Source organism: Elephas maximus, chromosome 4 (genome assembly GCF_024166365.1).
Source record: "Elephas maximus indicus isolate mEleMax1 chromosome 4, mEleMax1 primary haplotype, whole genome shotgun sequence".
Lineage (NCBI taxonomy): Eukaryota > Metazoa > Chordata > Mammalia > Proboscidea > Elephantidae > Elephas > Elephas maximus.
The window spans coordinates 50,551,883-50,578,452 of record NC_064822.1 but is presented as its reverse complement, the minus strand read 5'-3'; the positions used below and the strand labels follow the sequence as shown (position 1 = coordinate 50,578,452).

Sequence of the window (26,570 nt, the reverse complement as noted above, 5' to 3'; positions counted from 1 at the left end):
CAAACTCCTGTAATACACACTAGACTGATGCGATAGCAGAAACTGCTGGTTGCTTCCCGTCTTCTCCTCTGTTCAGAGTGCTTCATTTTTTTTTAGGTGTCTATACCTCCCACACGTGGCTCAGAGGAGATCACACCATCTTTAGCACTGGGGTAAATTCTGATCGTGTAAATCAATCGAAATGCTTCTATTCCCTTTTCCAGCAACAGCTTTTAGGGGGCCATGTGGCATTGTTCTGATAAATGTCATTCAAGATGAAGTCTGCTGGTGAGGGGGACAGAAGTACCTTCTACAAAAAGTTTCCTTGCTCATTGGGAGGCTCCAGAAAAGATGCTCTCCTGCATCCTCTGGACAATACTGTGCCTGGATACTGATGCTGGATGTGGGGGCAGCCATCTTGTGTCCAGCTGCTGATAGCGTGGCATCCGGAACCATCTACCTCTGGGATTCTTGTTATGGCAAGATGATACATTTCTCCTTATTGTTTATGCTAATCTTAGCCAGTTTTGTTACTGTAGTTGAAGGCATCCCATTCAAGTCATTATCTTTTATTTTATAGATGAGAAAAATGAGACTCAAACAGATTTAACATCTTGTTCTAGACATGTTGCTAGTTTTTGGTACAGCCAATACTATACCATTCACATTAAAAAAAAAAAAAAAAGAAAGAAAGAAAAAAGAGTAAAACTACCTTTCTCTTCATCATTTTCTCTGCTTAATTCCGTAAAAACAGGGGCCTCCTAAATAAATAAATGAGTATGTTTGAAGGTTTTGGTTCACAGTTCATTTACTATCAATATTCAACAGACTTAAATTATGACTTGCTACCCATGCTGCAAGACAGCTTTAAGAGACAACTCTAAAATTATTAAGATCCTAAATAAGAAATTATATGTATTGCAAATATTCACCAATTGAGAATCAGTCTGACGGAGGGAAAAGTAGCTTTTCTATACCAAGTTTACCTACATTTTTATTATTATTACAATTTAAACAGGAAACAACAAAAAAGTAAAGTAATAAATTTTAGGACTATTAGATTGAGGATTACTTTAATATGCAAAACCTTTCTACACCGTGGGATAAGTCAGTGTAATGATTAAGAGCCTAAGACTAAAAACAAAAAACTGCACATAAAATCCACCTCTGCAACCTATTAACTTTGTAATCTTCGTCAGTTTTATCACCTCCCTTAAGCCTCAGCTACTCTATCTTTGACAGAGATAATACATATACTTAGAATTGTTATAAAGGTTAAATAAAATAATATATAGGAAACAGGATAGTGACTGTCAGAGTAAGTGTTCAATAAACGGAAGAGTCGTTTGTATTAGTAATAACAGCTGTTCTTCAAAGCTCGCTAAAATATTCTCTTCTCAGGTAATGTCCCATATAAAATTTTACAAAGGCAGGCAAAAGAACATAATCTTACTTTTAAAATAATTGATATATTTAAACACAGAATGATCAGTAGGCTCTCACCTGCCTTTTAGGGTGAAGATGCTATTTCTATCTGAAAAGTATAAAATAACTTGAAGGTTTTAGCAGTATTAAGCTAAAACATTACAAAACAATAATGTTATTCCAAAAACTAAGCCACTTTATACCAGAAGATGTGATTCTTCTAAAATTTCCACAACTGGAAATTAAAATGTTTCCTCTACTGAAAATAGAGGTTTAAATTTTAAAAAGGTAAGAGAATTTCAAGAATAAAAACCTTTTAATCCTAAGCAGGAATTTAAATAATTTTATAATTACAGCACTTTAATCATTGTTCTTGTTTTAATTTAATGTAGAAAATTCCTAAAAGATTACATGACTATATATGTGTTAATGTAAGTAATACCATAATACATTCACATACAAGCTTAGTCATCAAGATGTTCAATTAACACGGTATAAAAGTTGATTCATAAACTTGTCCGTTAAGTCTTATCACCTGTTACTTCCTGCATTACTTCTTAAAATAAATGGCTTAGATAAGACATGTACAATAATGATCAGAGCAGCTGTATTCATAACAGCCAAAAAGTGAAGACAAGCCAAATGTTTTTCAACAGAAGAATAGATAAATAAATTGTAACATATTCGTAAAATGGAATTTTACGCAATGAAAAAACAAAGAATGAAATACTGATAGGGAAAGAACATGATGAACTACACAAACATTATGTTTGAGTTAAAGAAGCCAGACACAAAAGAGCACACACTGTATGATTCCATTTATATGAGGTTTAAGAACACACTAAAATAATCAATAATGGTATGCGAGAACAGTGGTTACTTTTTGGAGGACAGGAGGGGTTAATTGGGATCAGGCATGAAGGAATCTTCCAGGATACCGGAAATGTTCCGTCTTTATCTGGGTGGTGGTTACACAGGCATGTGTGTGTAAAAATTAATTAAGCTATACACTTAACATTAATATGCATCATACAGTTTATTAGAAAAAAAAGAAAAAAAAAAACCAAACCCATTGTCATCGAGTCGACTCCAACTGATAGCGACCCAACGGGACAGAGTAGAACTGCCCCATAGAGTTTCCAAGAAGAACCTGGTGGATTCGAACTCCCAACCTTCTGGTTAGCAACCACAGCTCTTAACCAATATGCCACCAGGGCTTCCACTTTATTATAAGTTTTAAAAAACTAAACCCACTGCCACTGAGTTAATTCCAACTCATAGCGCCCCTACATGACAGAGCAGAACTGTCCTGTAGGGTTTCCAAGGCTGTAAATCTTTACAGAAGCAGCTGGTGGGTTCGAACTACCAACCTTTTGGTTATCAGCTGGGCACTTAGTGACGGCATCGCCAGAGCTCCTGACCTCAATAAAGGAGCCCTGGTGGTGTAATTGTTAAGCACTCGACTGCTAACCAAAAGATCAGCGGTTTGAACTCAGTAGTGGCTCTGCAGGAGAAAAGACCTGGCAATCTGCTCGCCATCAAGTCACTACCACCTTATAAAAAAAATAAAAAAAAAAAATTTTTTTTTTTTTTTTTTTAGTGACCCCATAATAGAACAGATTAGAACTGTCCTATAGGGTTTCCAAGGCTGTAATCTTTAGGGAAGCAGACTGCCACATCTTTCTCCTGCAAAGTGGCTGGTTGGTTCAAATTGTCAACCTTTTGGTTAGCAGCCGAGCCCTTTAACCACTGCACCACCAGGGCTCCTTTCACAAAGATTACAGCCTGGGAAACCATATGGGGCAGCTCGACTATTATGTAGGGTCGCTATGAATCAAAATTGACTCGATAGCAAACGGTATGAACAACACCACCACCTTAATAAAATTCTTTTAAAACACTAAATGGCTCAAGTACACACCAGGCTGCATTTCCTTCTCACACACAACTTTTAGTATGAATGCTCCATAAGGGCAGGGATTTTTGTATCCTTTGTTCACTGCTGCATTCTCAGAGATGAGAGGTGTGCCTGGCACACAGGTGGTACCTAAAAATATTTGCTGAAATAAATGCCTTGATCTAGTTATCCTAACACTGGAACCACTTTTACCATGCCTCTCTATCCCATTTATCTGAGTTTCACCCAATAATTCTTCAAGACTCTTCAGCTCAGAGGTTCTATCTACCTTCACATATTCTTTCTCCTCCCCACGGGGGAGTTAAGTGCTGGCCCTCTATGTTCCCACACACTGTATCTCCAGCACTGCCTTAATTACTCAAATCACATTATCTGTTTGTATGTCCTCTCCCACATTAAATGTTTCCTCTATTTTAGAGATAAGGAAACTGAGGTTTAGGAAGATTATATAACTATACAAAATCATTAAGTAAGTCAGGAATTGAACCCCGGTTTGTCAACTCCAAAACCTGTGCTTCTACACTATGCCATGTTCTTTCTTTCTCCTCTTAATTAAGGAATAATATCTAAAAAAAAAATTTGTGATTCTTTAGACTTTTTATATTGCCTTTTTGGATAATATTACTTCCCACCTGTTCTTTCCCTTCCAGGCCTCTTCTCACTTGTTCTTCAATAAATTTGGCAGTTTTTTCTTCATCATCAAGGTCCTGCTTCTTCTTTTTCTCTAGTTCCAGTTGCCGGCGGATAGTTTCTGGGTCCCTGTCTATATACTGAATATACCAACCCTTTGGTGTCTCATCCACTTTGCACAAGCCTTAAAAAAAACAACAGATATCATACATTTTTAGACAATCGAAGCTAAATCTAAGCATAAATAAAATGTTCTGTCTCTGCATTATTTACTTACTTTCATTTAAATGTACTTACTCAAACATATGCAAATACAAATTCATGTACACATAAGTTTTCATATTTAAAGTTGATGAAATTTGGATACATCAAATGAAATTTTGGGATCTCTTTATAATGAAAAAAATATTCTGATTTTTCTATTGCTAGGCTGAGGCAACATATTTAAACAAGGCAAACACATGAAACATGTTATTTTGCATAGTAATTCCTCAACTGTGTCCAAGTATTTAACATCCAATGAGTTCATGGCACTCTACTAACTTAAATTATTCCCCTAAAGAGGAATAAAGTGACATAGAGCATAAAGTAATATATTGATGCAAAATTTCTTTCTCTTTTCCCAAATTCTTCATTCTATGAAGATTAGAGAAGGCAAATCAAAAATCACCTTAGGAGGAAGTAAGAAAAGTCTCCTCAAGTAAGATGAATATGAGGGAAAAAAATGGAAGAGATTGTTTACAACCCTTAATCTGAACAAGAGGGTGCTTCAATGTTAAATCCTCGCATTGTCTAAAGAACTATTTGGACATTTATATTCAACTGTAATAAACAAAATCCATCCTCTCCCCCAGTTTTTTAACTGTCCTACTCATCCTCATTTTCATAAATTTACATAGCAATTATGACAATTCTTTCTCTCTCTGCTATGGAGCCATACAGCAACTATTATTCTTACCTTCTCTGCCCAACCACTTAGTAAAATCAGTCAGAGTTTCCCACTGAGTGGCATTCATATGGATGTGCTCTCGATGGCTGATGTACTCATTATACACAATGTTGTTGTGGACCCTCTTAGTGCCTAAAATCGAAATATGACATTGTTGATCCTGAGAATATTAAGAAATTAGAAAGTTACTATTTACACAATACTTAAGATGTTTACCAAAGCGTCTCCTGAGAAGTTCTAGAAAGTCATTTCGGAATTCCCTAATAAAGAAAGAAAGGAATGCGTTAAGGTAATTTCTATAAATACACAGTATTATATTCCTGAAATTTTAGCAGTCATACAGTTTTAATGCCCAAATGATTTATGAAATCTCTATGTTATGAACCTATAAAAACTGAACAAGAAAAGAACTCTGAAAGATCTCAGATTTCAAGAGAAGTTAAAGTTAACAGTCAGTTTGGAATACGAATGCTTTGCCTTGGCAAGGCAGTCATGTCAAGAGTCACAATGTATGTTTGGAGATGGTCCTTCAAGAAGTCTTTAAGTGCTGCTGAATGTGGCATAGCCACCGCACTTTATCTGTGATAATAACACTACCCTTATTCCACGTGAAATTGGTACTTCATGTGTCCTTCTGAGAGTACACTATGTTAGGTGCTAGATAAACATAGGTGAATAAAACATATACCTTGACTTTCAAGAAGCTTACAATTTAGTAAATTCAATATTGAAGTCAAACTGAAAAAGAGATGTAATAAAATATCATAGAAAGAGTTGAGGGAGATTTCTCAACTCATAATATGGACACTATAAAGTACACATAGGACGTTTACAGGTGAAAAAGGAAGAGAAAGGTCATTATCAGCTAGCACAGAGACACGAAAGCACGGCACATTTGAAGAATGACAATAAACCTAATGTGGCTCAAGTTTAGGATAAAAATGAAGGTGAGAGTGAGGGTAGGACAGAATCATGTGGAGGTTATGTGGCTAAAACACAAGGTTAGGACTAATTTCTGAAGTGCCTCAAATGTCATCTTCACAAGGTCGGGCTTTACACAGGCACTGGAAAAGCACTACAAAATTTAAGTTTGGAAGTCAGTTTGTTAAAATTTTTGATTTAGAAAAATAATTCTGGTGGACTGTACAGAACAATGACTCTCAGCATCAGTATCACCTGAGAACTTGACAGAAATATAAACTCTGAGGTTTACAGCTTAGGAGTCTGGGTAGTTTTTGGCCAGCAGAAGATAGGGAGCAGGTTTGGAGGAGGGAATACTGAGTTTGGCTTTGGAAATGTTGACATTGAGATCACTTAAGACATATAGACTAGAATTGTCCAGGGGGAAAAATATCTACCACTCAAGACAAATAACAAACGAACATCAAGATTTGTGAGTCTTCAATGCATACTAAAGGTTACAGTTAAAAGGCTGAGATAACACATGGAGACTGGACGAAGCCGACTGAAAAGAAGTCAAGTGGGCACCCAGAAGAACTTTCTGACATTTGAGGAGCTGGGAGAGTAAAAGGAGCTAAAGAAAGTAAGCACAATGGGAGCAGTAGGAAAACCATGAAAGAACATAAAACAGAGGAGTTTCAATTAAGGGTTAACAGCATTATTCACTGAAGAAAGATCAAGAAGATGAAGGCAGAAAAAACCACGAGTAACTCTTCAGTAGGCTGACAAGGCAGAAGTCAGGACGCAGCAGACTTAGGCAAGAACGAGAGGTAGAAAGGAAGGCACTGAAAGTGGACGGCTCTTGCCAAAATGATATTTCCCAAAGTGTGGATATGTACCCTGGTAGCACTCAAGATGATTTTAGGTGGTTCACAGATGGTAAGTAATTTTTTACTTTTTTGCTGTGTTATTTATTGGCACTGATGGTGCAAAAGCAATGGAGAGTAAAACTGTTGGTGTCTTAACACAAATCAAGTAAGTGGTACCAAACTGTGCTGGTAGTCAGTGTATCTTCCACGGCCATGCACACTCAGTAAAAATCAATGCTAGTTTCGTGTACAATGTTCCTGATGAAGCAGTAAAAACTACTAGTTGTATTAATACCCATCTTTCTAATATTCCGTGTCATGAACTAAGAATTACATATAAATCGCTTCTGCTGCTGTGCCACGGTGGTCTTGAGGAAAAGCATCCATACAATCGTTTGAGGTACAAGCTGAACTACCTTTTTCATGAATCACCATTTTTACTTGAAAGAAACTATGACTACCCTGACTTGGGTACTCAGTAGACGTTTTCTCACATTTGTCACATCAAGGAAAGAAACTGACAGTATTTGTTGCTAATGATAAAAGCTGAGCTTTCAAGGAAAAATTAGAATTTTAGGGAAACTTCCACTGAGATTTTAAAATACTTTCCAATACTAATCAGTCCAGTGTTGTTATTAGTGAATACAGTTTTATGATAGTCTATAATAAAACATGTTCCCATTTGAAAGATCTACACAAGTCAGTGAACCAAAAAATTTTAAATGATCGATGCACGATGTTACAAAATCACACAGGGGTACAAGATCCATTCAAAGTAAAAGATAGATCAATGGGTTTTCAAGTAACAATTCAAAAAATTCACTGATATGGTTTCAGATTTGATGTTGCAACTAACCTTTAAGAAACTACAACTGGTTGTGTTTTTGTGTAGTATCAGAGAAGAATATCCAAAATTATCTGAAAAGGCTATTAAAATACCACCCCCCTTCTAACTACATATCTTTTTATGCTTCAACCAAAACATTTCACAACAGACAATGCAGAAGCAGATGTGAAAATCCAACTGTCTTCTCTAAGTCCGACGTTAAGAGATTTGCAAAAATGTAAAACAATACTATCCTTATTGCAATTTTTTTTTTTTTTTTTGGTTAGGAAAATGTAGTTATTTTTCATTAAAAATGTTATTTAACATGTAATAGGTTTATTAGTGTTATTTTAAAATGAATTAACAAGTAAAAATATTTAAAATTTCTCAGTTTTAATTTTTAAATATCAACAGATGTAGCCCACATAACAAAAGCTCTTTGTGGGGGACTCCAATAATTTTTAAGAGGTAAAGGGGTCCTAAGACCAAAATATTTGAGAACTACTGGTATAGAAGTTTGGAGAGAAAAAGATGAATAGAAGTAAGAATAACGATAGTAGTAATAATAATTAACAGCTAACATTAATCAAGTATTGAGCACTGCCCTTTGCACTTCAAAACTATTAATTCATTTAATCTTCATATAAACCCTATGAAAGAAAAACAATACTAGGAAAAGGGTACAATTTTTACTCCTATTTTACAGATGAGGAATCTAAAACACAGAAAAATCAAGTCCAAAACCAAACCTACGAACTGCTGAGTCAATTCTGACTCATAGTAACCCTATAGGACAGAATAGAACTGGCTCGCAGAGTTTCCAAGGAGTGCCTGGTGGATTCCAACTGCCGATCTCTCAGCAGCCACAGCTCGTAACCACTACATCACCAGGGTTTCCGAAAAATTAAGTAGCTCTCCCAAAGTCACACAGCTCAAAAGAAGAGGAGCCCAGAATTGAAGTCAGGTAAGCTAGAAGATCAGCAGAAAAGAGGGAGGCCCTCAATGAGACAGACGAACACAGTGGTAGTAACAATGGGCTCAAACATAGCAAAGACTGTGAGGATGGCGAAGGACTGGGCAACATTTTGTTCTTTTATACATAAGGTTACTGAGTTGGAGTCAACTCCGCGGCACCTAACGACAGTCTGACTCCAGAGACTACCCTTAGCCACAGCTGTTTTTGTTTGTTTTAGAATGATAGCTTAGTACATTTGAAGCAGACGCTAAATTGTGAGAAATTCTTTGGTAATAATTTCCTATTATGATAAACTGTCAAAAGAAGATGAAAACTGAGCAGAGAGAAAATATGGCTATGTTAATATACGAGGAATAATAGAACATTCAATATGTAAATTAAGCATGTATTAAACATCCAACTGAACAAAACTTACGATATAAGGATGTCTTTGAGTTACTTACTCAGAAAAATAATCCATAAATTGCTGAGGATTTTCTGAAGCCAGCAGCAGTTGTCTCTGATGAGATTCGGACATACAATGACACTTAAAACCATTCTACAAAAATGTAAAGGTTGTAGTTAAATTCTGATTTCATTAGGGTATCGCAATGGACTCTAAATAGAAATATTTATTTAAACCCTAAAAGCTGCTCTCTGATGATAATTTGTAAAAGAAACAAGCAAACCACTTATGTTCTCTACCTGTAACTACCCCATCTTTTTGTTTGTTTTTATTTTTTATGCAGTTGAGCTTTGCAACCCTGCTAATCAAAGAATAATCCTTGAGATTATTAAAGAGACAGAAAAAGTCTGCTTTAGAAAACATATTATTCAACACAATAACAGAAGAATGATTTAGTTTTTTTAATTTAATTTAGCAACTTTTTACTGAGTACCTACATCATACAGAATGCAATGCATGTGCTTAGAGGGACTACAATGAAGTCAATTGTGTCATTAATGAATTTCTTTAGGGAAAGGATTTCACTCTTTCCTCTGCTTCAGCTCATTTTTTCAAAATACATGGTTGCATATTACACAAACCTTGTATTAAACGTATTAAATTTGTACCTTCTTCAGATGATTTTAAGAAAAAAAATGCAAGCTTTTACTTAGTATCTTCTACTTAATATTTGATTTCATTCTTCACTAGTAAGGATTCCTGGGTGGCACGAGTGGTTTGCATTCTACTGGTACAGTGGTAAAGAGCTGGGCTGCTAATCAAAAGGTCGACAGTTTGAATCCACCACTCACTCCTTGGAAACCCCATGGGGCAGGCCTACTCTGTCCTATAGGGTTGCTATGAGTCGGAATCCACTCGACAGCAATGGGTTTGGTTTTCTGGTTTACTAAAGGCTGGTGGTTCGAACCCACCCAACAGCCCCACAGAAGAAATGCCTGGTGATCGGCTTCCATAAAAATTACAGCCAAGAAAACTCTACGGAACGGTTCTACTCTGTAACACCTGGGTTGCCATGAGTCAGAACTGACTTGACACAATGGGTTTGGTTTTTGTTTTCTTCACTAGTAATATAAATGAAAAATGTGCCTCTCCATCTGTATTCCCTCTCTCAATTAACAGCACTAACATATGCCCAATTCCTCACCCAAGCCAGACATCAGTATGGTCAGAGTAGATTCCTTCTTCTCCACATTAAATTTAGCACTAAATCTATGCTGCCTTCTTAGTAACTCTTATCCAATCCCTCTGTTCAATCCCATAGCCTCTGACCTGATTTCAACATCATATCTTGCTTAGTTTCCAAAGCTTCAGTCACCCAACAATAATTAACACAATTTTTGCCTCGTCTGTGCACTGTGAGAGTCATACTTACTTCTTAAATTTATCTTAAGAGAAAACTTACTATCAGTCTCATAAATAAAAAGCCAGGGTAATACTCCATACATTAAAAAAATTCAATAAAATGAAAACAAAATGCCATTAAATTCTAGAATTAATGTTATTAAACTTTGAAACCCAAGGGAGTTGGGAAGGGAAGGGGAAGAACACCTTGGCTCTACTCTTCCTCCCCCTAAATCTTCCACTACTATGGGATATAGAAGATAGGGGAGGGAGCCTGTCGGGGCCAACTTGCCTTCCCCCAGGTTGTCATCAAGGGTAGAAAATGGCAATGACTAGTTCTAAGGGCATATAGGCCCAAAACCACAACAAGAACCTTACTCTGAAAGTTGGTAACTAAAGGAAGAATTATGCATCTAGCCTGCCTTTTCCATAGGACTGTATTTCGGGATAACATTATAAAGATAACCAAATATCACCTAAAACACAATATAAGTAAATAAATAAAGTTAACCAAATAGCCCTACAACCAAAACCAAACCAAACTCCTTGCTGTTGAGTAGATTCCCTAGTTGATGAGAAACTCATTTCACAAAAGAACATCAGCTAGTAATGAATGTACAAAGAATAATGGAATTAGAAAAATAATTATTCCTAACGAAATAAGTGACTTAGGCATGGATACTAAAAAAAAAAAAAAAAGTACAGCCGTCCAGTCAATTCCGACTCATAGCAACCCTGTAGGACAGAGTAGAAGTGCCCCATAGGGTTTCCAAGGCTGTAAATCCTAAGAGAAGCAGAATACCACATCACTCTCCTGCAGAGTGGCTGGTGGGTTCCAACCGCCAACCTTTTGGTCAGCAGCTGAGTGCTTTAACCACTGTACCACCAGGGCTCCTTAAGGATGCTAAAACACATATGTATATATAGAGTTGACGGCAAACTAGATATATTGGCATGATTCCAAAGTATTACCCCACTAATACTTGCTCTCACAAGGAGGAAACCATTACTTTATAACATTAAAGACTGTCATCTTTACTCTATAATCTTAGCACTATGAGACGTTATGGACTTCTTTATATGATTCATTATGGAATACACAGGATTATCCATGAAATATTCTTCCCCAAAGTGTTTAACTTGAATCTAATCAAGCCTTCAGATTTAAGTTCCAATTTACAGGAACTATAGGAAACCCTGGTGGCATAGTGGTTAAATGCTACGGCTGCTAATGAAAAGGTGGGCAGTTCGAATCTGCTAGGTGCTCCTTGGAAGCTCTATGGGGCAGTTCTACTCTGTCCTACAGAGGAGCTACGAGTCAGAATCGACTCGACTGCAGTGGGTGTGTTTTTTTTTTCTTTCTTTTTCATAGGAAACCCTGGTGGCATAATGGTTAAGAGTTATGGCTGCTAACCAAAAAGTCAGCAGTTCGAATCCACCAGGTGCTCCTTGGAAACCATATGGGGCAGTTCTACTCTGTCCTATAGGGTTGCTATGAGTTGGAACCAACTCGACGGCATTGGCTTTGGTTTTGGGTTTTGGTATGACAATAATAACCAAAATTGATTTGTGGCTTTTGATTGGATACTGTTGTTGTCAGGTGCCATGGAGTCGGTTCCAACTCATAGTGACCCTATGTACAACAGAACAATCGGATATTAGTTTTTTTGGGGAAAAAAACAACTTTAAAAAATATTTGAGAGGCAACTGAGGAAATATAAATATGGAATGTGTATTAGATTATATAAAGGAATTTCTATTAATTTTGTTCTGTACGATGACATATGGTGGTTACGTAGAAAAAATTCCTGCTATTTTAGAGATGTATAGTTAAGTATTTGGAGCCCTGGTGGTGCACTGGTTAAGAGCTATGGCTGCTATCCAAGAAGTCGGCAGTTGAAATCCACCAGTTGCTCCTGGAAACCCTAGGGGCAGTTCTACTCTGTCCTATAGGGTCGCTATGAGTCAGAATCGACGTGATGGCAACAGGCCTGGGGTATACTTAAGTATTTAGAGGTGAAATATCCTGATATTTGTAACTTATATACTTTAAAACATTACAGAGATAAGGAAATATATTTAAAATGTTAAATCTGAGTAATGGATATATGGATACTCATTATACTAGTTTCTGTTTTCTGTGACAATTTAATCTTGATTTAAATAGTTAGAACTAAAGAGAAACAAAAGTGAATAGAATAGAAAACGGGCAAAGAGAATTTAAGTAACTTGCCCAAGATCACGCAGCTAGTAAGGGGCGCAGCTAGACAGTTTGACTCTTAACCACAATATTATCCTGGGCTTGGTACACTGTAGGTGCTCAATAAACGCTTGTTAAATAAGTAGCATGGAAGAGTTTAGTGTTCCTTTTTCACCTAATCACGAAAAGAGGTGTGAATCCCAAATACTCTGTTTCTCTTAAGAGCCATGTCAAGTCAGAATTGTTATCGCCAGAACGTCTGGCACTGCACTATTCACACTCTGGTTTTAAGACAGCTTGAGTAAGATCGCTTCCTCGAGAACTGCAAAACCTTTTCCTATTTCTTTTTGGAGTGGATTGGGGAGGAATAAGGTGTCAAAGACCACTGGTTTCCTGGTGGGACTGGGGGCTGAAAGAAAGGATGGCTCTACTAAGTACCTGACTCGCCCTATGCAGACTCCAGAAACACCGTCTTCCGGAGCTGCCTGACTGGGTATCTGAAATCCATCCCCTTAACGCCCAGAGTCCGGGACTTGAACCCAGTTTTCCAGAGAAGCCCTCCTTGTGCGAAGACAGGGCGTGGGCACTGGGAAGATGGAGCCATCCGGGCCCTCTTACCTCATCCCGGCACTGTTTCTGGCACATCTGACAATACCAGCGAAGCTTCTGAAGCCCCTTGGATTTGATCCTGTTGGAGATGGCCTTGGGGGTAAGAAAATCCGACTTCCCCATCGCGACGACACACACAGTAACTTTTAAGCCCAGAGCCTAACCAACCGGAAGCGGAACGGACTGGCGGAAGTGGGCGGGAGAAACAGTGAAGGTAGCTGAGCGACGGAAGGAGGTGGGCGCTTAAAAGGCTGGCTACCAAAGCTCGCGAGTTTTCCCTCCGTCTGGCGGGAGGAAGCGAGACTGAAGGAGAAAGGGAGATTGGGGGCGGCCACTTGGGAAGCTTCCGCGCACGCGTAGTGAGTCTGTTTGACCGACCTTCAGTAAAGCCGGTACCGCCATGTTCTCTCGGGCTACCCTCGTTGGGGTCTCGGCCTGGGCTTTGCAGCCGCAATGGTATGACAGCTTGCGGTAGGAACGGGAGAATTAGGATGGATGGAAGAGCTCGGTCAGGTGGGAAGAAGGCATTGGAGGCGTGTAGGACGGGCCAGGGGGCTCAGGTCTGGACTAGGCCTCCTTTTTGCTGCAGAGGCCCGGCGAAACTGGGGCTGCAGGAAGCGCTTTAGAACGGGGAAGGGCGCGCGGAGAGGCTGGACACGGCGAGTCAGTGCAAGGTCACGCCAAGTCTCCTGAGGCTTGTCGGGGCGGGGTGACGGGCAAAAGGAGTGGTAATCTTGGATCTCGGGATGGAGACTTTAGTCTAAAGTAATTTCAGGACGTTCTTGAATTCATTCATCTAAGAAATGATTATTGAGTGCTACTACTTGCCAGGCAACTAGTATCGTAGAGTCCTTAGCAAAGCTCACAAGGTAGAGGTAGGGCATAACTGAGAAAAAGCCTAGGGGCAGTTGTGCTTTATGTCCTTGACGCCTTTTGAAACCTCCCAGTGCTGGGCAGAGTTTGAAGTGCGCCAGTGCAGAGCAACAAAACCAAACCAACCCTGTTGCCCTCGAGTCGATTCCGACTCATAACGACCCTGTAGGACAGGGTAGAATTCCCCCATAGGGCTTCCAAGGAGCGGCTGGTGGATTCGTAGTGCTAACCTTTTGTTTAGCAGCCGAGCTCTTAACCGCTCTGCGACCAGTGCTCCAATACAGAGCACAGTAAACCTCTTAAGTTCCATTCAGCCAGAATATTTATTAAGCGCCTACTGTTTGTATTTACTAGACGTTCTGATGGGCACTGAAGAAACGAAGGTGAATTGAAAAAATGCAGTCATGGGCTGATGGTAGTTTTGATGCAGAAGGGACCTTAAAGATCTGTCTGTGCAAGGAGAAGGGAAGGACACCTCGTACTATCATGAAACCATTATGCTGCAGTAGTGACCCTGCAAGGTCATGAAATTGCCCCAAAGAGCAGGAGATAGATGCCATCTGTTAACTGCCATGCAGGTAAAGGGTGCAACAAGTTTGAAGGATTTTAAAGATTGGTTTGAGGAATTTCTGACATAGTACTAAAGGAATTATTACCTATAGGCGTGTCATAGCAATTCCTTGGTTTTATAGTATGGGAGATTTGTAAGGAACTAAATTAGGTTTTCGTGAAAGCATTAATTGAAATAGATACATTTTTCATTAAGCAAAGAATTCATAACAATATATAAGACTTTCAGAGGAATGAGGTAATTAAATCTAAAGTGAAATAGCTACATAAAATTTTTGGTGGACTTCCATTGGAAGTCAAATTTTTTTTTTCTAAACTTGAAACAGAATTATGGGAATCAAGTCACTGTAGCTGAGTTCTTAGGTGTTTAGGTTGTCCTGTTTGTTAGTCACTCAGCAGACAGTTGTTGAGTGCCTGGTCTGCATCAAGTTGCACTGTGATAAGCCCTAAAATGTGATGATGAACAAATAGCCATAGTCTCACTGAGTTTCGTGGTACTTGAGAGCATAATTTCTGGCACACAGTGGTGCTCAACAGACGTCAACTGTCCTCTCATTTTGCTGTGCACCAATGTTATCTGTCACAGTACTTTTAGAACTTTCAGTAGCACCCAAGTTGATCTTTAAAAAGCGGAAAGTTTTCGCAGCCAGCACAAAATATTTTACATCAAATTTTAGAAATAAAAAAATGAACACCTCTAAAACAATTTGAAGTTCTTTTAATAAAAGATTGTTTTAAATGAGAGTGCTAATCTGAGACAACTACTACTAGGGGCCTAAGTTGGAACCTCAGTCAGCAAATAAAAGTCATAGTCTTGACCTTAATCCCTTTAGAACGTCAGTTTTAAATTGGAACGTTGGTGCTCCGGTATGCTAAGCATAGCCTTTCCACTTCCTTTCTGGGTTGATATCTGGTTGCTCTGTCCTGTGTTCTAGTCTTGGGTTGTCCTCTTCCTTGTCACGTAATTCCATCATTCTTGGTGCCTAATGTGTTTCCTGCCTCTTCCACCGTTTCTCTGCCTGTTAATATTTTTTAAACTCGGAAATTAAAACCATCTTAATGTTTCACACTCCACAGAACTAAGTTGGCGAGGGGTATAAAAACCTTTGCCTTTACAGATCCCTGAGAAGGCATTTCCTCAGTTTTGTTTAGATTACTGAACATTTTTTTCCTTTTTTAATTTTTACTGTCTTTAAGTGAAACTTTACAAATCAAGTCAGTCTCATATAAAAATTTATATACACCTTGCTATGTACTCTGGTTGCTATCCCCCTAATGAGACAGCACACTCTTTCTCTCCAGCCCCTATTTCTGTGTCCATTCAGCCAGCTTCTGTCCCCCCTGCCTTCTCATCTCCCCTCCAGACAGGAGCTGCCCACATAGCCTCATGTGTCTACTTGATCCAAGAAGCTCAGTCCTCACCAGTATCATTTTCTGTCCTATAGTCTAGTCCAGTTCCTCTCTGAAGAGTTGGCTTTGGGAATGGTTCCTGTCTTTGGCTAACAGAAGGTCTGGGGACCATGACCTCCTGGGTCCTTCTAGTCTCAGTCAGACCATTAAGTCTGGGCTTTTTACAAGAATTCGAGGTCTGCATCCCACTGCTCTCCTGCTCCTTCAGAGTTTCTCTGTTGTGTTCCCTGTCAGGGCAGACATCAGTTGTAGCCGGGCATTATCTAGTTCTTCTGGTCTCAGGCTGATGGAATCTCTGGTTTATATGGCCCTTTCTGTCTCTTGGGCTCGTAATTACCTTGTGTCTTTGGCGTTCTTCATTCTTCTTTGCTCCAGGTGGGTTGAAAACAATTGATGCGTCTTAGATGGCCGCTTGCTAGCGTTTAAAGCCCCAGACACCACTCTCCCAAGTAGGATGCAGAATGTTTTCTTAATAGATTTTATTATGCCAGTTGACCTAGATGGCCCCTGAAACCATGGTCCCCAAACCCCTGCCCCTGTTACGCTGGCCTTCGAAGCATTTGGTTTATTCAGGAAACTTCTTTGCTTTTGGCTTACTCCAGTTGTACTGACCTCTCCTGTATTGTGTGTTGTCTTTCCCTTCACATAAAATAGGTCTAGTCTACTACCTAGTTAGTGAGTACCCCTCTCCCTCCCTCCCTCCCTTCCCACTCTCAGAACAATCCAAGAATTTTTTCTTCTCTGTTTAAACTGTTTCTTGAGTTCTTGTAATAATGGTCTCATACAATATTTGTCCTTTTGCATCTGACTAATTTCACTCAGCATAATGCCTTCCAGATTCTTCCATGTTACGAAATGTTTCATGGATTCATCATTGTTCTTTATCAATGCATAGTATTTCGTTGTGTGAACATACCCTAAATTATTTACCCATTCATCCGTTGATAGGCACCTTGGTTGCTTCTGTCTTTTTGCTATTGTAAACAGTGCTGCAGTGAACATGGGTTTGCATATATCTGTTCATGTAAAGGCTCTTGTTTCTCTAGGATATATTCCAAGGAGTGGAATTCCTGGATCGTATGGTAGTTTTATTTTTAGCTGCTTAAGGAAGCCCCAAATCCATTTCCAAAGTGGTTGTACCATTTTACATTCCCACCAGCAGTGTGTAAGTGTTCCAGACTCTCCACAACCTCTCTCCAACATTTATTATTTTGTGATTTTTGGATTAATGCCAGCCTTGTTGGAGTGAGATGGAACCTCATTGTAGTTTCGATTTGCATTTCTTTAATGGCTAATGATCATGAGCATTTCTTCATGTATCTGTTTGCTGCCTGGATGGCTTCTTTAGTGAGGTGTCTGTTCATATCCTTTCCCCATTTTGTAGTTAAGTTTTTGCAGTATCATGTAGATTTTAGAGATCAGGTGCTGATTGGAAATGTTACAGCTAAAAACTTTTTCCCAGTCTGTAGGTAGTCTTTTTACTCTTTTGGCGAAGTCTTTGGATGAGCATAGGCATTTGATTTTTAGGAGCTCCCAGTTATCTAGTTTTTCTTCTACATTCTTTGTAATGTTTAGTATACCGTTTATGCCATGTATTAAGGCTAACGTTGTCCCTATTTTTTCTTCCAGGGTATTGTTCAGTTTCGAATTGTTTGATTTCTTTTCCTGTTATTGATTTCCACTTTTATGGCCTTATCATCAGAGAAGATGGTTTGTAATATTTCAGTCTTTTGGATTCTGCAGAGGCTTGCTTTATGATCCAATATGTGGTCTATTCTGGAGAATGTTCCATGTGCACTAGAAAAGAAACTGTAGTTGGTTGCTGTTGGGTGGAGTTTTCTGTATGTGTTTATGAGGTCAAGCTGGTTGTGGCATTTAGATCTTCTGTGTCTTTATTGAGCTTCTTTGTGGATGTCCTGTCCTTCACTGAAAGTGGCGTGTCGAAGTCTCCTACTATTATTGTGGAGCTGTCTCAGTTTTCAATGCTGATAGAGTTTGTTTTATGTATGTTGCAGCCCTGTCATTGGGTGCATAAATATTTAATATGGGTATGTCTTCTTGGTGTATTGTCCCTTTAATCATTATATAGTGTCCTTCCTTATCCTTTATGATGGATTTAACTTTAATGTCTTTTTTGTCAGAAATTAATATTGCCACTCCTGCTCTTTTTTGATTGTTGTTTGCTTGATTTTTTTTTTTTTTTTCCATTCTTTGAGTTTTAGTTTGTTTCTAAGGTGTGTCTCTTGTAGGCGGCATATAGATGGATCTTGTTTTTTAATCCATTCTGCCACTCTCTGTCTTTTTATTGGTGCATTTAGTCCATTTACATTCAGGTAATTATGGATTATGGATAGGTATGAATTTAGTGCTGTCATTTTGATGTCTTTTTTTGTGTTGTTGACAGTTTCTTTTTCCCACTTAGGTTTTGTGCTGAGTAGATTTTTTTTACATATTGTCCTTTCCTCATATTCGTTGTTGTTGATTTTGTTTCTGCTGAGTCTCTCTTTTTCCTATGTATTTTGTTTTGATGAGTAGGATAGTTTGTCTCCTTTGTGGTTACCCTATTATTTACCCCTATTTTTCTAAATTTGAAACTAACTTTTATTTCTTTGCATCACCGTATCTTCCTCTCCATATGAAAGGTATTTGATTAAATTTCTTAGTCCCTCTTTATTGTCTTAATGTTGTCTTCTTTTATATAATAACATCGCTGTTACCCTGTTTTGAGCTTTTTTTTAAATAATCTAGCTTTGTTTTTTTTTTGTTTTTTGATTTCCCTGTCTAGATTGACTTATGGTTGCTCTGCCCAGTGTTCTAGTCTTGGGTTGATACCTGATATCGTTGATTTTCTAACGAAAGAACTCCTTTTAGTTTTGGTTTGGTTTTTACAAATTCCCTAAACTTGTTTTTATCTGGAAATGTCTTAATTTCACATTCATATTTAAGAGACGGTTTTGCTGGATATATGATTCTTGGCAGGCAGTTTTTTTCCTTCAATTTTTTAAATATGTCATCCCATTGCCTTCTTGCCTGCATGGTTTCTGCTGAGTAAAAAAAAACTGAGTAGTCTGAGCTTATTCTTATTGGCTCTCCTGAGTAGGTGACTTTTCCTTTATCCCTCACTGTTCTTTTAATTCTCTCTTTATCTTTGGTTTTGGGAAGTTTGATGATAATATGTCTTGGTGACTTTCTTTTCAGATCTACCTTACGTGGAGTTTGATGAGCATCTTGGATAGATATCTTCTCATCTTTCAGAACATCAGGGAAGTTTTCTGCCAACAAATCTTCAACAATTCTCTCTGTATTTTTTGTTATCCCTCCCTGTTCTGGTACTCCAGTCATTCGTAGGTTATTTCTCTTGATAGAGTCCCACGTGATTCTTAAGGTTTCTTCATTTTTTTTAATTCTTTTATCTGATTTTTCTTCAAATATATTAGTGCCAAGTGACTTATCTTCAAGTTCAGAAATTCTAGATTCTACTTGCTCAGTTCTGCTCCTCTGACTTTCTACTGAGTTGTTTAATTCTGTAATTTTATTGTTAATCTTCTGAATTTCTGATTGTTGTCTATGGATTTTTCCAGCTTATTAAACTTTTCATTATGTTCCTGAATAATCTTTCTAATTTTTTCAGTTGCTTTATCTGTGTGTTCCTTGGCTTGTTCTGCGTATTGCCTCATTTCCTTCCTGATGTCTTGAAGGGTTCTGTATATCAAACTTTTGTATTCTGCATCTGGTACTTCCAGGAATGCACTTTCATCTAAAAGAGCCCTGGATTCTTTGTTTTGAGAGCCTGTTGAGGTGATCATGGTCTGTTTCTTTATGTGACTTGATATTGACTGTTGTCTCTGAGCCATCTATAAGTTATTGTATTAGTTTATGCTTGCCTACTTTTTTTTTACTGTGTTGTAGCTGCTTGCTTTGTTTTGTTTTGGTATACCCCTATGGGTTGCTTGAGTGACCTAGCTTGATTATTTTTGCCTTTGGAGCTCTGATGTCCTGTCCCCAGCTGGCTGGAGCTATTATCGGGTGTATTAGTCTAGGAGTCCATTCAGTTTTCTTGTATGAATTCAGCTCAGGTTTCCAGGTAGCTGATCATCATGTGTGTGGTACAGGCTCTGTCCTACAGTCTTAGAGGGGCAGGAGTGGTTGGGGTATATACTGGTATCTGATTGCAGCAGGGAGTCATGCTGTGAGCAAGGCAGGGGACTGAGAACCAATCCCTGAGTGTCTCTGAGGAAAACGCATCCCTGTTGCCTAGAGCATGCAGTTGGGTAGGTTCTGCGGACGGACCATGGGCACCCAAAATTTTAGGTTGTAAGGACTGGGAAGTACCAGTTATCTTTGGAATCCTGTCATGGGTGGGTGGGTTACCTGAGTGGAGCTACCAGTCCCTAGGTCCCTGATCTGAGTAGGTGAGGACCTTGTTTAACAGGCAAAGCAATGTCAAATGTCAAACTCCTACCTGTCCACTGTACAGTTGAAATGGTTGGAGTTTGCCAGCTAGGGCCTATTCTTCTGAAATAGGCCCACACAGGTCCATGCAGAAGGGAAAGGTGCCCAAGGTCCACGGACGGCTTATGCCTGGCCAGGAGCCGCTTTTATCCTGAGCTCCGACATTAATGGAGCTAGCAAATTATCTTTTCCCCCCAATTGCGAACATTCTCGCTCCCTAAGGCCAGGAGGATGGCTCTAGGTGCTCAAAAGGGCCTATCTCAGGCCCAGGGATTCAGCCACTAAAGCCGGCTTTGGTGGGGGGGGGGGGGGGGCAGTAAAATACACGCAAATATTTAGCTTTTGCCGAGAGCGCCCTTCTTTTCATGTTCTGGAGGTGTGAGTAGGCTGTGCGGCTGGTTGCTTCTCCTTGAGGAAACAGCAGCCGAATACTAGTACCAGCCTGCTGCCACCACTGCTCTGGGAATGCTACCTGAGGGTTTCCTACGATTTAGGTCCGGTAACTCCTCTCCACTTCTGAACAGTCTCTTCCTGCCCCTGCCCCTCAGTTTGTTGTCTAAGCTTGCCTTTGATGGTCAGGGCTCCCAGCTTGTCACAAATATACTCGTTTCACTTGTTTTTTTGGGTCTTTGTTGTAAACAGGGATCGCCGGAAGCATCTGTCTATTCCACCATCTTGGCGCTGCCTCTTCCTGCTCTTTTTTGATTGTTGATTGCTTGATATATTTTTTCCATCCTTTGAGTTTTAGTTTGTTTGTGTCTCTAAGTCTAAGGTGTGTCTCTTGTAGGCGGCATATAGACGGATCTTTTTTTTTTTTATCTTTCTGCTGCTCTCTGTCTCTTTATTGGTATATTTAGTCTGTTAACATTCAGCATAATTATGAATAGATATGAGTTTAGTGCTGTTATTTTGATGTCTTTTTGTGTGTGTTGTTGACAGATGCTATTTCACATTTAATTTTTTGTGGTGAGTAGTTTATATCTTGTCTTTTCCTCTTCGTTGTTGATTTTGTTTCTGCTGTGGCTCTATTTTTTTCTTGTATTTTATTTTCATGAATAGGATAGTTAGTCTCCTGTGTGGTTACCTTAATATTTATCCCTATTTTTCTAAGTTTAAAACCTAACTTTTAGTTCTTTATATCGCCTTGTCTTCCTCTCCATATGAAAGATCCATGACTACATTTCCTAGTCCCTCTTTATTATTTTAATGTGGTCTTCTTTTACTTAATAACATCGCTGTTTCCCTGTTTTGAGTGGGCTTTTTTATCTTTATTTTTGTGATTTCCCTATCTGGGTTGACATCTGATTGCTCTGTACAGTGTTCTAGTCTTGGGTTGATACCTGATATTATTGATCTTCTAACCGAAGAACTCCCTTTAGTATTTCTTGTAGTTTTTGTTTGGTTTTTACAAATTCCCTAAACTTCTGTTTCTCTGGAAATGTCCTAATTTCACCTTCATGTTTCGGAGATAGTTTTTCTGGATATATGATTCTTGGCTGGTAATTTTTTTCCTTCAGCAGTTTTTATAAGTCACCCCATTGCCTTCTTGCCTGCATGGTTTCTGCCGAGTAGTCTGAGCTTATTCTTATTGACTGTCCTTTGTAGGTGACTTTTCATTTATCTGTAGCCGCTCTTAAAATTCTCTATCTTTGGTTTTGGCAAGTTTGATGATATGTCTTGGTGACTTTCTTTTAAAATCTATCTTATGTGGAGTTTGATGAGCATCTTGGATAGATGTCTTCTCTTGTTTCGTGATACCAGGAAAGTCTTCTGCCAGCAAATCTTCAACAATTCTCTCTGTATTTGCTGTTATCCCTCTCTCTTCTAGTACTCCAATCACTCATAGGTTAGTTCTCTTGATACAGTGGCACATGATTCTTAAGATTTCTTTGTTTTTTTAAGTTCTTTTATCTGATTTTTCTTCAAATATATTGGTGTCAAGTGCTTTATCTTCAAGGTCCCCAGTTCTGCCTTCCACTTGCTTGATTCTGCTCCTCTGACTTTCTATTGATTTAATTCTGTAATTTTATTGTTAATCTTCTGAATTTCTGATTGCTGTCTCTGTATGGATTCTTGCAGCTTATTAAATTTTTCATTATGTTCTTGAATAACCATTTTAATTTCTTCAGCTGTTATATCTGTGTGTTCCTTGGCTTGTTCTGCATATTCGCCTGATCTCCTTTCTGATGTCTTGAAAAGCTCTGTATATTAATCTTTTGAATTCTGCTTCCAGTAATTCCAGGAAGGCACCTTCATTCAGAAGATCCTGTGATGCTGTTTTGAGAGCTTGTTGAAGCGATGATGGTCTGATTCTTTATGTGGTTTGATATTGACTGTGGTCCCCGAGCCCTCTAGAAGTTATTGTATTAGTTTATTTTATGTTTGCTTACTGTATCCTAGTTTCTTGCTTTGTTTTGTTTTGATATGCCCACATGGGTTGCTTGCATGAGCTAGCTTGATTATTTTTACCTTTGGAGCTCTGATGTCCTGTCACCAGATGGCTAGAGCTGGTATCAGGTATATGATCTTATGTGTCCATTCACTTTTCTTGTGTGGATTCAGCTGATCATCAAGTGTGTGGTACAGGCTCTGTCCTACAGTCTTAGAGGGGCAGGGATGTTTGGTGTTGGTGCTGGTATCTGGTTGCAGCAGGGAGGCATGCTCTGAACAGAGCAGGGGGTTGAGAACCGTCCCCTGAGTGTCTCTGAGAAAAGTGCATCCCTGTTCCCTAGACCGTACAGGCGGTTGGGTTCTACAGATGGACCATGGGCACCCAGTGGTTTTGTTTGTAAGGATTGGGAGGTACCAGTTATTCTTGGACCCCTTTTGTGGATGGCTGGGTGACCTGAGTGGAGCCACCAATCCTTAGGCCCCTGATGTGGGTAGGTGTGTACCCTGTTTAATAGGCAAAGCAGTGTCAAATATCAAACACCCACCTCTCAACGGCACAGCTAAAACAGTTGCAGTCTGCCAGCAAGGGGCTGTTCTCCTGAAACAGGCCCACACAGTTCCATGCAGGGAGGAAAGGTATTCAAAGTCCACAGACTGTTCATGCTTGGACAGGAGCCTCATCTGTCCTGAGCTCCCCAGGTTAGTAGAGCTGGCAAATTGTCTTTTCCCCCTCTTGTGAATTTACTCCATCTCCAAATCTGGAGCATGGCTCGGGGCATTCAAATGGGCCTATCTCAGGCTCAGGGAAATCCGCAGCCACTGAAACCGGCTTGGGGATGGGGGCCATGGTAAAATATATGCAAGTACTTAGCTTTTGCGGAGAGCGCTGTTCTTATCTGGTTCCAGAGGTGTGAGTAGGCTGCGCAGTCTCCCTGAGGAATCTGTAGCTGAAGGCTACTACCAGCTGCCACAGCTGCTCCTGGTGCCTGAGGGTGCCTTGCGGTTCAGGTCCGGCAATTCCTCTCTGCTTCTGAACTGTCTTCCTCCCCCTGCCTCTCAGTCTATTTTCTGCCTTTGCCTTTGATATTCAGGGCTCCTAGCTTGTCATAAATACAGTCGTTTCACTTGATTTTTCGGGTCTTTGTTGTAAGAGGGGTCACTGGAAGCATCTTGATATTCCGCCATCTTGGCCCTGCCTCTCCTTTGCCCATTTTTAATTGGGTTATTTGTTTTTTTGTTGTTGAGTTTTTGCAGTATCATGTAGATTTGAGAGATCAGATGCTGATCGGAAGGAAATGTCATAGGTAAAAACTTTTTCCCAGTCTGTAGGTAATCTTTCTACTCTTTTGGTGAAGTCTTTGGATGAGCTTAGGTGTTTGATTTTTAGAAGCTCCCAGTTTTCTCTTCTGGTGTTTGTGTACTGTTAGTAATGTTTTGCCTACTGTTTATGCAATGTATTAGGGCTCCTAGTGTTGTCTGTATTTTTTCTTCCATGATCTTTATCGTTTTAGATTTTATATTTAGGTCTTTGATCCATTTTGAGTTAGTTTTTGTGTATGGTGTGAGGTATGGGTCTTGTTTCATTTTTTTGCAGGCGGATATCCAGTTATGCCAGCACCATTTGTTAAACAGACTGTCTTTTCCCAATTTAACTGACCTTGGGACTTTTGATTACTGAACACTTAAAAGTAGAGTTTCTTATTATAGTTATCGATGAGATGGATTGACACAGTGGCTGCAACAATAGGCTCAAACATAGCAATGATTGTGAGGATGGTGCAGGACCAGGCAGTGTTTAATTGTGTTATATGTGGGTCACCGCGAGTCAGAGCGGACTCGATGGCACCTAACAACAGCAACGTAGTTATTGTAACTATACTAACTGTAGTTAGCTATCGTTAATTAAGAATTAGGCTTAATTGAAATCATGGTGAATTATTTTAGTAGTTGCTTTGAGTATCAGTAAAATACCCTAAAATTTTTGGAATTAAATCCATTTTAAAAATAGGTATTGGGAGGCAGCATTTAAGAAAATAGAAGAAATTTGAGAAAACAGTCCCTGATTTTACTGTCCTCAAATCTGAGAAAATACTTATCTATTTTTTTTCTGGTATTCAGCAGTCCCTAAAATGGTGCTGTTTTATAATAGGATACCAGTGGCTACAAATTGAACAATCCATTTGATTCTCCATCCGCTCACTCTTTTTCATACATTTCAAGTTTCCCAGATAATCTCCAGAGGATTTCTTCTGGTTGTTAGGTGCCGTCAGGTCAGTTCCAACTCATAGTGACCGTATGTACAACTCAATGAAAACACTCCCTGGTCCTGTGCCATCTTCACAATCTTTGTTAATCTTTGGTCTTCATCAGGAAGCGCTTCAAGTCCTCTTCGCTTTTAGCAAGCAAGGGTGTATCATCTGCATATTGCAGGTTGTTAATGATTCTTCTTCAGAACTTTATCTGAATACAATTTGCAAAAGTTGTATAAAGCGTAAGCTCTTCCTAAATATAGTTCATTCATTTCATGGTTATTCTGCACTCAAATTATACCTAAAAAATAAAGTTGTAGCATAGACAGACATCTTTAAAGCTAGATGAAGGCTAAACACGAGAGTGCTTTAAAACATGTGGAATTAGGGCATGTGCACAGCATAAAGAATCACAAAAGATGCTATCTCTTCAGACCTGTCACTTGTCATGCTTACAAAAACAAACCTTAGTGTGTTCATCAAACATGGTATGCAGTTCAGATTTGTTCCATATGATATTCTCTGACTAGAAACTTGTGTCAGTTAAATTGGGGTCTGCTAAAATCATGTCAAAATGTCACTTACAGTGTATAACTTTAGTTATAAATAAAAGTCCCCTGTGCCCCATGTATTTATTCTCCTCTCTCCCCCCATACCCCTGGCAACCACTGATCTTTTTTACTGTCTCTGTGGTTTTACCTTTTCCACAGTGACACACAACTGGAATCATACAGTATGTAGCCTATTCAGACTGGCTTCTTTCACTTAAAAAACAAAATCAGTTGCCATCCAATCAGTTCGGCCTCATGGCAACCCCATGTGTGTCAGAGCAGAACTGTGCTTCATGGGGTTTTCAATGGCTGATTTCTTGGAAGTAGATTGCCAGGCTTTTCTTCGGAGGTGCTTCTGGGTGGACTCACACTGTCAGCCTTTCAGTTAGTAGCAGAGTGTGGTAACTGTTTCCACCACAGGAAGTCTCACTCAGCACTATGCATTTAAGGTTCCTACATGTCTATTTGTGGCTTGATGGCTCATTTCTTATTGTTGAGTAATACTCCATTGTATAGTTGTACCGTACAGTGTTTGTTTATACATTCATCTATTGAAGGACATTTTATTTGCTTCTAGGTTTTAGTGATTATCAATAATGCTGCTATAAACACTGTCTTGATTATTGTAGATTTATACCAAGCTTGAAGTTGGGTAGTATTAGTCCTCTGGACTTTGTTTTTCATTATTGTTCTGGCTATTCTCGGTCTAGTACATTTCCATGTGAAATTTAGAGTTAGTTAACATCTATGCAGTAATTTGCCAGGATTTTGATTGGGATGTGTTGAATCTGTAGATCAAGTTGGGAAGAACTGACAACAATATTATCTGGAATATCTCCATTTATTTAGTCATCCCTTGATTTCTTTCATCAAAGTCTGCATTTCTGATTCCAGGTGTTCATTGCCGATAAATAGAAATACAATTGATTTTTGTATATTAATGTTGTAATCTGCAGTCTCGTTATAATCACTTACTAGATACAGGAGTTTTTTGTCAATTCTTTGGG

General features: G+C 39.0%; 2 protein-coding genes across 6 annotated transcripts in view; one reads left to right on the top strand and one right to left on the bottom strand.

Annotated features, from left to right (window-relative positions):
• KIN (Kin17 DNA and RNA binding protein) overlaps positions 1-13,245 on the bottom strand; it is a 33,126-nt gene extending 19,881 nt beyond the window's left edge. The window contains exons 1-6 of the mRNA XM_049882012.1: positions 13,077-13,245; positions 8,916-9,010; positions 5,118-5,161; positions 4,911-5,033; positions 3,955-4,136; positions 692-740 (exon numbers count right to left, since the gene is read on the bottom strand). Coding sequence (XP_049737969.1) covers positions 692-740; positions 3,955-4,136; positions 4,911-5,033; positions 5,118-5,161; positions 8,916-9,010; positions 13,077-13,190 — 607 coding nt within the window. The 5' untranslated portion in view covers positions 13,191-13,245. The remainder of the gene's footprint in view (positions 1-691; positions 741-3,954; positions 4,137-4,910; positions 5,034-5,117; positions 5,162-8,915; positions 9,011-13,076) is intronic.
• A 164-nt stretch (positions 13,246-13,409) lies between these two features.
• The window catches only part of ATP5F1C (ATP synthase F1 subunit gamma), a 33,853-nt gene continuing 20,692 nt past the window's right edge, over positions 13,410-26,570 (top strand). For 2 of the 5 annotated variants that reach the window (XM_049882007.1, XM_049882009.1), the window contains exon 1: positions 13,411-13,523. In XM_049882007.1, coding sequence (XP_049737964.1) covers positions 13,468-13,523 — 56 coding nt within the window. In that variant the 5' untranslated portion in view covers positions 13,411-13,467. Of the gene's footprint in view, positions 13,581-14,294; positions 14,519-26,570 lie in introns of all 5 variants that reach the window. The other 3 variants (XM_049882010.1, XM_049882008.1, XM_049882011.1) reach the window with 3 other exon arrangements.